The sequence below is a fragment of the Nematostella vectensis genome, chromosome 12 (genome assembly GCF_932526225.1).
Source record: "Nematostella vectensis chromosome 12, jaNemVect1.1, whole genome shotgun sequence".
Taxonomy (NCBI): Eukaryota; Metazoa; Cnidaria; class Anthozoa; order Actiniaria; family Edwardsiidae; genus Nematostella; species Nematostella vectensis.
The window spans coordinates 13,476,561-13,487,666 of record NC_064045.1 but is presented as its reverse complement, the minus strand read 5'-3'; the positions used below and the strand labels follow the sequence as shown (position 1 = coordinate 13,487,666).

Here is an 11,106-nt window from a genome sequence, read left to right as displayed (position 1 = left end):
CCCGCGAAAATATTCCGAGTATGAATCGACTGTCTTTCGACCGCGAAAAAAAAAATACATAATGTTCGCGGGCTCATCAGTCGATACGTTTTCGTAAACGGAAGTTTGTTGAGTGTATTCGAAACAAAAATGGTCGCTTTGGAACTCTAAACAAGTTAACGTCGTCTTTCTTGATGTATTGCAATCAAGATAGAAACTGGTAATGTGAAAACAGACGCGAGTGATATAAAGGTATAATTTGAGGAAGGCTGAGGTGTAATTAGAAGAGAATGTTGAGTCAGATTTTAAGATTCGCAGTCCAATCTGCGTTCCCAGAGACGAAATTTTACGACGATGATGATTGTGACTACGAAGAGGTGGAGGAAGTATTGTACTGTAAAAACAATGTCTGTGTTCATCCTTCCACTGGAAAAGACAAAGAAACTGCTGGCTATTTCACAATCAAGTCTAGAACACGAAAAAGTGGCCACATTCGGTTGATTGTCAGTTGGACGCCAAACTCACACTTCAAAGATGATCCTCCACCGAAAATGATATCTGAATCGACAAAGAAATCAAAACTGCTCATTTCCGATCCATCAAAATACGACACTCTGGAGTTCTTCAGCGTAGACTTAAGCGAGATGAAAATTATGAAACTGTTCTATGAAGAAGATGAGCCGAATTCTGGGCAATTTGTAATTGGGAATTATGAAAACCATTACAAGGTTTTTAATTTCAATTATGGCGGATTGAATAGGGTCACCCAAATACTAGAGGACTGGCCGTGGTGCGTTGGTGAGAGGAGATCGCAAGAAGAGGTTCGGAAGAGGTGTTTTGTTGTGATTTCTAAGACTCAGGTTCGTGACGATTGTTATGTAGAGGAAGGGAGATATGACCCTATGTCAGCGGAGACTTGGAAAACTTTTCTTAATTCAAGTGGGCAAATTGAAGATGTGGCAAACTTTAGGAGGGTGAGTATATGTTGTATTAGTGAAGTCTCCATAAGCCCATCCCTTTCTTAATTCCTTTAACTGAAAGCTTGGCTTTGAGACTATTAGTATGACAGTGCTTTTACAGAGAGTAAGAATATGTTGTATTAGTGAAGCCCCCTGAGCCCACCCCTTTCTTAATTCCTTTAACTGAAAGCCTAGCTTTGAGACTTTAGTATGACAGCGCTTTTACAGAGATGATGGTGTTAAAAAAAACACACAAATAGCTATAATAGTTTTTTTTCAAGATCAAATATCCTATCAGATATTTTGTTTTGTTTCATCCTTTACGAATTACCAAACCCAATCAAATCATCAAGCATTTGGTGTTCAATAAGTTTCTGTTGACAATTTTCTGATAACATACTGTAGGTTGTGGTCAAATGGAGTATATCAGTTCTCTGCAAAGATTAGCACCAATATACTGTAGTTTTTTAGTTATTTTGTTTAAAACTGTGTCATGCTTTTGCTTCGTGTATAAACAGCTGTAACAAGTTATAACAAGTTTTTCAAATTCTTGTTTGCTACTAAGTTCTTATGTTTGCAGGCAATACTAAATTGATTAAATTATTTTTCTTTGTTAAATATGCTGATTCGTATTTTGACATCTTGTTGCCATGGGAACTTCGTTCCTTTTTTGTAGTCATCAGAATTTTTTCACTATATATTTTTCTAGTTAGCTTGTACATACACTCAAACCTCTTTTAGGCAGTTTTGGATCTTTATTATCAAAAGAATTGTTTTATGGCCTGCAAGCTGTGACAATAAGTATGATGAATTACAACTCCTAATCATTTTTTGTAGCTCCTGTGCATTTTTTGTAGCTACTATGTCATCACGCAAAAAAAAGTAAGATTTGCCGCAGGGTTTGCTGGGAAAATTTCAACTTGGATACATTTCGGGATATGCTCCTTACGAAGCGCCAGCCTAGAATCAATTTATAAAGAAGAAAATATCTAAATAATTAAAAGCTTTTGGGTTTTGTTAAACAATTTTTACATATTCGCTTCTACGGCAGCTTGGTTTGATAAACTCGAATGCGGCTGCATTCCATTCACATTCCGAGCTATGATCGTTCAAACTTAACGTCAGGTTATTGATTTATAAAGAGTTTGCAATACATGCCGAAACACACGATCTCATATAAACACGCTCTCATTTGGTATTTAAGCTCAAGTTTTTTCGCCCGTCTCTGATTCCTTTTGACATTAAGTCAAGTTGCAAAGCTTTATTGAGGTTCTCTGTAGGTTCAAACATATTAACTTAAGTTATTTCGACAAAAACATGCCCCTGCAAATTTACTTCTGGATTGATCATTTTGCATTTTTTTAGATTATTATGCAAAATACATATTGCACAACAGTATTGTGATCAATTGTTGCGAGTATTTTATCTTTGTGAAAGAGAAAAATACTAACTGGAATTAGACATGCTTGACGTGCCCTTTGGAACGGTTCAATACAAGCAGTAATAAGATTATTTTTAGTATCCTACTTTGCTAATGTTGGCTTTGTGGCTAAGTGGTTAAGGTCGTTGCATTTGATTCCATAGGTTGCATAAAGTCACAGGTTCGAATCCTCCCCACTGAATATTTTCTGCTTTTTTTCTTCCTTTTTTCCTTTTTTTTTTAATATATTGAGGTCTTATACCATTCATGAATACTTTTTATAGTATGATTATAATAAGAAATAACCTAGAAATGTATGATAATATTACAGTGGCAAATCCTTGCATGCAGTAGCTACATGCATGTTTTACGGGCCTATTTTCTTGTGATTGTAGGCTGTTTTTTTTGGTGGGTTGAGTCCTGAGGTCAGAAAGGATGCTTGGAAGTTTCTACTGGGATATTTTACATATAGTTCCACTTCTCAAGAAAGAGCTGACATGAGAAAGGAAAAGGAAGCAATATATCTTAAAGCTCAAAATATCAGGTGCATAAAACATATTTTTCTTTTTATTGCATTTATTGTTGTGTATTGTGGCACTACTAAAGAGAAAGATGTGATTTTGAAGTTTGTTTGGATGATTATCTTTAAAGCAGGCGAAATGCCTGTGAAAACATTTTTCTGTGGAAAATCCCCTTTTAAATTACAGGTGATTCACATGTTTTTTTTGTATTCACCACCTTTTCTAGAATAGTGACAGGGGGAACAGCACCACTTTACTAGAAGGTCTGCTCAACTAAAAGAAATTAAAACTCTAGGAGCCAAGACAAAATGCCTTAGAGAAAATGATGTGTGGTCCTTTCCCCTCGCCCCGCATAAACTCTTGTTATGGTCCTGATATTTTTTAATTTCAGATTGAGCATGACTGATGAGGAATATGTGCAGTTTTGGAAGGTTGTGCAGTGCACTGTTGACAAGGATGTGCCGAGGACCGACAGATCACACCCTTACTTCGCTGGTGAAGGAAATCCCAACATTGAAGTCATGAGGTAAAATTACCTCTTATTATGCACTAGTCATTTGAAACCCCCACCCCCATGGTCCCGGGGAAGGGTGGGGGATTTTTGCACATTGCAACATGCTGCTTGCCACCCAATGATACATGGAATTGCTTGCTACTGAAGAGAAAGAGTCTCAAACCAGAAACTGACCTAACTTTTGCAAAGTATGTGATGTTATTCATTTGTCCCTCAGTCCCCATGGTGAGGACAAGTCTTAAGAGTTGAAAACTTTCAATTCTCCCACCCCTTCAGGACAGATTCTTGTTCAAAATATGGCTCTAAACCCCCACATTAACCCCACACTTACCCAGGACCATGGGGGTTGGGGTTTCAATTGACTAGTGCATTATCTCTTTACTTTTTTTTGTCAAAGTTATTTAAAAGGGAGCTATATACAGTAGGGATTTCAAAAAGTGAGACACAGTTGATTACTGCTTGTAGTTTTGGTAAGAATATACACTCTAAACCTGCTACAGTGTACAATAAACTATATGCAGGTAGCTAATACCAAATAAGAGTATCAGAGAAAATAAATATACTGTAAGTTTTTGGAAAAAGAAACTTTAGAAATGTCAAACTTTTCTTGAATATGCCCTTGCAACCCCTATATCTACTAACCCTTCTTGTTCCTACTGTACTTGTGTCCCTTGCTATACTTCTGATGTATACTAACAACAGTAAAAGGAGTTGCGAAACTCCCATGGCTCTGCCCTAACCTTCTCCCTTGCGTCCTACACCCCCCACCCCACCCCTTCCCTTTGCATTCCTGGATCCATCCTTTCATCTAAACTAATGTTTTCTTAGAGGTATGCTATATGTTTATCTGATTGCAGGAGCATCTTGCTCAACTATGCGATCCACAACCCAGAGATCGGTTACAGCCAGGGAATGTCAGACTTACTATCGCCAGTCCTTGCTGCTCTACAGGACGAGGTAGACGCCTTCTGGTGTTTTGCCGCACTGATGGAGGCCAGTGTGTTTGTGACATCACCCAAAGATGATGCCATGGATAAACAGCTGGTAAGGTCTTGCTTGCAGTGTATGATATTTGCCAATCATACGAGACTTTTTACTTTACAAAGTGGCTCCATCTTAATTGCGCTATCAATGCAATTCTGTGTAATTTAAGTGGTTAGAGGCAAGAGTTGTTGAAGGTTATCCTAATATTTTTGCCAGGGAATATAATTCGTAACCCGCCACATTTTATGGTATCACATTGCTTGAAATTTTGACATTCTCCCATCTAGGCCTACCTCAGAGAGCTGGTGCGTATGATGCAGCCAAAGTTCTACGCTCATCTTTTGATTGAAGATGACGGACTGGACATGTTATTCTGCCATCGTTGGCTTCTGCTCTGCTTCAAAAGAGAGTTTTATGATGAACAGGTGTGTACGAACTGTCCGTCTGATCATAGCTTTAAAATAAAACATTAGGCCCTGCGCGTCTTGAAACTTTTCGTCCTTTTCGTGCAACGATAAAGCTTGAAGCTAAATCTCTTGACTAAAAGGGCTTGAAATGCAGTAATTTTCCTGCAAAAGGTTAAAAGACGGCTATAAAGAATTCCTGACAGACTCGTTTTCGCACACAAATACCACAGGTACCGCTATCTGAAAAGCGTTCATTAGGATGCTTGGGAGGGCAGAGTCCTGTAATCGCCACCTTGTGTGAATTTTTCGGTCACTTTTGTAATAAAATTCGCTTTTGGGCCGTAAAACGATTGAAAAAATCAAGCTCCATAAATTTCAGTACGGCCTAAGGAAAGCAAGAAAATAAGATAGTTTAATTTTTGTTTTGATCACTCATTCACCTCTCCCGAAAGGTGTTACTGCTTTATTGTTTATTCTGATCAATCTCCCACCTCTCCCGAAAGGTGTTACTGCTTTATTGTTTATTCTGATCGTTCGCCCATCTCTCCCTACAGGTGTTGCTGGTTTATTGTTTATTCTGACCGTTCGCCCATCTCTCCCTACAGGTGTTGCTGGTTTATTGTTTATTCTGATCGTTCGCCCATCTCTCCCTACAGGTGTTGCTGGTTTATTGTTTATTCTGATCAATCTCCCACCTCTCCCGAAAGGTGTTACTGCTTTATTGTTTATTCTGATCGTTCGCCCATCTCTCCCTACAAGTGTTGCTGGTTTATTGTTTATTCTGATCGTTCGCCCATCTCTCCCTACAGGTGCTGCTAATGTGGGAGGCATGCTGGTCTCGCTACCAGACTGACTACTTCCACCTCTTCCTCTGTGTCGCCATCATGCAAGAGTATGGATCCGAGGTCCTTGACTGGGACATGCAGATGGACGAGATGCTGCACTTCTTCACTGATCTATCCATGAAGATGGATGGAAATAAAGTGCTGAGGACTGCACGACAACTTCTCCTGAAGTTCCGCAAACTCCCTTTTATACCGTGCTCACTTCGTGGCTTGCTCTCAGGGCCAGGGATATGGGACAGCGCACCGTTGCCGAAGATTGAGTGCCATTGCCATGGTGATTGTTACCATGGTGATGGTACGGTGGTCGTTAGTGGAGTTCAAGAAAAAGAGTGTTGTGCGGAGGATATTGGGTTTGAGGTCGTTCCCGGTGAAGAGCTGGGAAGTGATGATCAGGTGTTCCCAAGGCATGATAATGAAAACTTGGTTTCCAAAACAATAACTAACAAGGAAAACGATCAAAATGAAAGCTGCTCCCCAGAAAAGGATGAGCGTGAAGCTGATAAAAATTGTGAGGAAGGGAGCAATGACGACATTGAAAATCGGGGTGATATAGTCGAGAGAACAATAAGTTGCACTGAAGACATTCAAAAGGACCAGATTGAGATAAGTTATCAGGAAAAGTACGAGAAAGAACTTTCCGAGAAAAATACAGCTATCGAATCATCAGTTTTAGAGGAACAGGGATTAAGCGAGGGCTCTTCCATTACGTTGGAGATTGAAACAGTCAGCAGTAAGAGTAATAAAGACAGTGTTTCCCAGAAGGGGGTTGAGAATTCCGAGAAAGATGCTTCCAATTCCCATAATGATGATGCGATTTCCAGGGAAGACGCTTTGAATTCCGGGAATGGCGATGTAATTTCTGAGAATACTTCTAAAGAGCCGCTGCCTTCGATACCAGATGAGGTTTTAGAAGAATTCCAATGTAAAAGAGACGGAGGTTTGGATGAAAAAGAAGTTTCGAGTACGGAAAATGATTTAATGGTAGAAAAAACACAAGAAGTTGAGGCTCAAGAATCGTCAAGCTTCAAGAAGACGGAAGAATATGCACTTGAGGAAAAGCCCGACGATCACACAAATTACAAAAAAACAACAAAGAGATAATTTAATTCTAGTTAGGTTCAAATTAAGGGGGAGGTAGGTAATTAATATTGAACATTTTGACGGCTTCAGAAGCTCACCCAAATAAATAAAGGGATGGGGATGGAATAAAATACTTAATACAAAGAAGGTTTCAGTAAAAGGGAAAAGTCCCAAAAATATTAAAAGTTAAACTTGTATCTTGTAACTCGTATGAAATATGTAGAGAGAAGGTATGGTTTTCAGAATTAATCTCTATTCATATGGTAATTTAGACCATGTGTAAAATCATTATCTTTAATGAAAAAATATATATTGTACGCACCTTATACAGTAAAAATGAGTATAGTTTTTCTGCTGTTAGACTACTACATTGGGTAAATACCGTATTACACTCGATTTGCAAGTCTAACTAAACATTTATCGACTGTTGTAAATAACTACAATGTAACCTTTAGATATATGGTTGAGTGTGACGTGTGAAACTGAGCTAGAGGCTTGCACAAATGAACAATATATTGGAATTACAAGCTGCTGAAAGTATTTACGTGATAAAGTACAGTATTCTATTTAAGTCATTAAGTACGTATATATATATAACAGATATACTATGTCGGTTAAAAAAAATCACTTATTTTTTGCTTTATTGTTGTTCTCACTAGTTCGACCTCTTAGCCCCCTGGGTCAGTACGTTTGCGTTTAAAAGAAGTAATCCTCTTATTATTTATTTAAGTTTCTCGCCTAATCGACTTCATTACAGTCATTCCGTTTGCGTTTAGAAGCAACGGTCCAGTTATTTATTGGGGTTCCTCGCTGCCTCCACTAAAGGTCAGTTCATTTGCGTTTAGAAGTAATGATCCAGTTCTTTGTTGGGGTTTCTCGTTGCCTCCACCTCTTTCTTGTCCTCCACTTTGTCCATAGCGTAGTTATTTACCCCAAACTCGGCGTCGTTTCTTGGCTTGGCTTCCGGGTTACCTGTAACCTGGTATTCCATCTGCATGGCTGCGAGTGGGTACATGAGCATCACCGCAAAGAAGTCTTCCGCCATGTTGCCCACGATCTTGTACTTCTCACGGATGGCACCACGAATACCGCCTCCAAGCACGACAAAGCCAATCACAAGGGACCAGCCAACGTACGCAAGGCCCTGTTGCGCAATCTCCGCGATCTCTAAGAGGACCCAGCCATAGAAGGGAACTGCCAAAAACACCATGGTGACCCATCTGTTGGACCCATCAATCTTGTGCTTGGCGTTAGCCATTGGCCAACAAGGGAAGAAAATAGCAATGGCAAGCCTGTAAAGACGTTCGAATGAGGGAATGGAGTAGAACAAATCGAATAGGCCGAAATTGAAGTAAGGCCCTGTGAAGTCGAGATCCCCCGTGTCGTACTTGACGGCGCGCCAGATTGAAATGCATACGAAGTTGAGGACGACGGTGTAGAGTAGACCAGAGGATACAGACACTGCTTGGAGAGCACTCAACGCCTTTGATCCGCCCGTCCACAGCAAGCCCGTGGCACAAGCGCCTTCCGTCAGAGCCCAGAACACTCGCTGCAGCACCGGTGGATCTGGATGACCATTGGCTGAGAGGCTGTCAATCACAAGAGAGCCGCTGTCGGAGCTGGTGACAAAGTAGAGGACGAGGCCGACGATTGAAATGCCAGAGAGGAATGATCCAATTCCTTCATATTGATTCATGACGTCAAACCACATGCTTGTGGATTCTCGGCAGGACAGACGATAAAGGCCCTTGTGTGATGCAGTTGAATTTGTTCCCCCGTAAGTAGAGTTGCACTGGATTCCCGCGAGTGCCGCCTCGCGCTCCATCTTGATCCCGACGGCGCCCATGATAGAGAACCACATGATGCAATACAAAATGGGGACGGTCAGGGTGTAGGTGATGAACTGCTTGATGGTCCGTCCACGCGAGATGCGCGCGATGAACACGCCAACGAAGGGAGCCCACGCGATCCACCAGCCCCAGTAGAAAATGGTCCAGTCATTCATCCAACTAGGGGCTTGCTTGCCGTCAGGGGCGTTCCCAAGTTGAGCGAAGGCGTCGGTGTGGAAGCCAATCTGCACTATCCACTGCAGGTAGTAGCCGATGCTCTGGACGAAAGCGTTCAACAGGAACCAAGTGTCGTCGTAGAAGAAAATAATAAAAAAGATAAACATTCCAAGGGAGAAGCAGATCTCACTGAGACGTCGGATACCGATCTTAATGCCGCTTATCACGGAGGCGGTTGCCACCGCTGTTATCACCCAGATGATAGCCACTTGACTTGTAGCTGACTTCGGGATGTCGCTGTTCAGTCTGTTAAGTCCATCGTTAAGTTGGATCGCTCCGGCGCCGAGACTCGTGCAAACGCCAAACATCGTGCACACCACCGACAGGATATCGATCAGGTCACCGAAGGTGCCGTAGATCTTGTCGCCTAGCAACGGGTAGAAGCACGTGCGCATGGTCATGGGCATGTTGTAGCGATAAGACAGGAAGCCCAACAACAGACCAATCATGGTGTAGACGATCCAGCCGTGGATTCCCCAGTGAAACAAGGTCACGTTGATGGCGTCCTGCGCGCGCTGGTTGTCGGAGTACCTGAAAAAAGTGTGTTGGCTATTAAGGAATAATCACCCCTTTTCCACAGATGCTCGTTTTCTCTAGTTGCCCAGTTGGTGAATAGTAACACATTTGTTTCTGGTTTTTATTTCAGTAATGTCAGCTTCACCTCGCACAAAACGCTTACCTATTTCAAGCCCTCGCATACTAATTTTAAGCCGTTTCGCGTGACAACATAAAAGTTATTCTCTTTCTAATTCGGCACTCGCTATGTATATATTTTGATATGCACTCATCCAAAACTGATTGTCTGATTGACATGGCATTCACTTAGCAACAAGAGTGGCAATGCAATGCTTCATCATCACATGACGAAACCTCCAGACGTTAGAAAATACAACGCTAGAACACCGTTTTTTTTTCGCACGAAATTGAATTAATTAGAACCTCGACCCCACGTTTGTTGTGGAACCGCTTTTTGATCAAAGCTCAACAAAACCAGAACGTTGCGCGTATGGCTGCCTCTTCAATCTAGAACATAATGTCACAACTTTGATTTGAGCAACCTTTTTTTTTTTGGCTTTCTAAAAATACGTTAACACCTTGACAAGGGTAGCGCTTGTCTCTAGCTATATCTCTTGCTGAAAACTATACGGACCGCTTCAACTATGATTATAATAAGTTTACTTCAACTATAATTATAATAAGTTTACGGTTTAGTTGGTCACACGATAAATTTCTGGTCACGAAATTTCAGTTACTTTTGCCTTGTTTTGCGTACTAACCTTCCCTGATAGCGATTTCCCCATATCATAGGGTCACCAGGTTTTGTAGGCTGATAGTGCTGAACAGGTTCTGCTACGCCAAAGTAAAATAATCCAACACCGATTCCAGCAGCGAACAGCATACTGAAGTACGAACCATCATTGAATTCCGGCTCCTCGTCGTCTGTCTTCCCAAGTTTTAGGTTAGAATACTTGGAGAAGAACAGAACGAGAATGAACACAGCCCAGGCGTCTTGGGTCCCGATGTAGAGCCAGGTCCACTTATCTGTCACCCACTTTGTCCATGTGGGCAAATGGGCAGCTGCCTTTTCGGTTTCAACGAGACAGAAAATAACAAGCCCCCAGATAATGACTGCTGAGCAAAATGTCACGACCGGATTGAAGTTCACATGAAATCTCCAGATGTCGAATTTTATGTTGCGACATCTTTTTATGTGAGATTCGTCGCCAGCGTGTATTTCCACCATTGTGGCGGTATGATGGAACTACTGAGAGCTACTGATCGTGAGGGCTGACTTAAAGAGTGCGCTTGTGGGAGCTAATTATTGAACGCTGAGTTAGGGCTAATAATGGGAGGACGCTTGTCTGAGTTTGTTTTTAACACGCTTGAAGAAAAACGCCCTTCTACCCTTTTCATACACCGGAAAATACGTCATCAATGCACCCGTGCGAGTCGCCTACTCAGCAAGCACTTTGACAGAGTGAAAATACTTCGGACCGTTATGCCAGTTTTGATTAGCATATTTGAAACAGGTGTATTCTAATACTTTATGACAATGTTTTCTGGCTTATTTAACCATATCATGCTCTTTGAATCATCGCCAACCCCACAAGCCCTGTCAAATTTAGTTTTACCTTCATCGCAAATACACGGTCATAACACAAGATTTGCATCCAAGGGCAACTCATGCAGACCAGCTTCTAGAACAAATGTTGGGCTGTCGGGATTTGCTGCCATATCTTCAAAAATATGGGAAGAAATACCATTGCCTATAAAAAAAACTTCCCTATAGGTCCTTCCTTAGACAAATAAAGCATTTTTACCTTGGCAGCC

At 41.3% G+C, this 11,106-nt stretch overlaps 2 protein-coding genes across 2 annotated transcripts; one reads left to right on the top strand and one right to left on the bottom strand.

Moving 5' to 3' along the window:
- The first annotated feature begins 91 nt into the window (after nt 1-91).
- On the top strand, nt 92-6,869 carry LOC5520232 (TBC1 domain family member 16). Its single transcript, XM_001640027.3, has 6 exons — nt 92-953; nt 2,754-2,902; nt 3,271-3,405; nt 4,251-4,437; nt 4,665-4,802; nt 5,594-6,869. Exons 1-6 carry the CDS (start codon nt 270-272, stop codon nt 6,728-6,730), a joined length of 2,430 nt encoding a protein of 809 aa, XP_001640077.3. The 5' UTR covers nt 92-269; the 3' UTR covers nt 6,731-6,869.
- Nucleotides 6,870-6,989: 120 nt separating this feature from the next.
- On the bottom strand, nt 6,990-10,655 carry LOC5520152 (glycine betaine transporter 1-like). The gene is made up of 2 exons (XM_048719853.1): nt 10,053-10,655; nt 6,990-9,306 (listed from the first exon to the last, which is right to left on the bottom strand). The coding sequence occupies exons 1-2, from the start codon at nt 10,517-10,519 to the stop codon at nt 7,551-7,553; spliced, it is 2,223 nt and encodes a 740-aa protein (XP_048575810.1). The 5' UTR covers nt 10,520-10,655; the 3' UTR covers nt 6,990-7,550.
- Nucleotides 10,656-11,106: the final 451 nt, after the last annotated feature.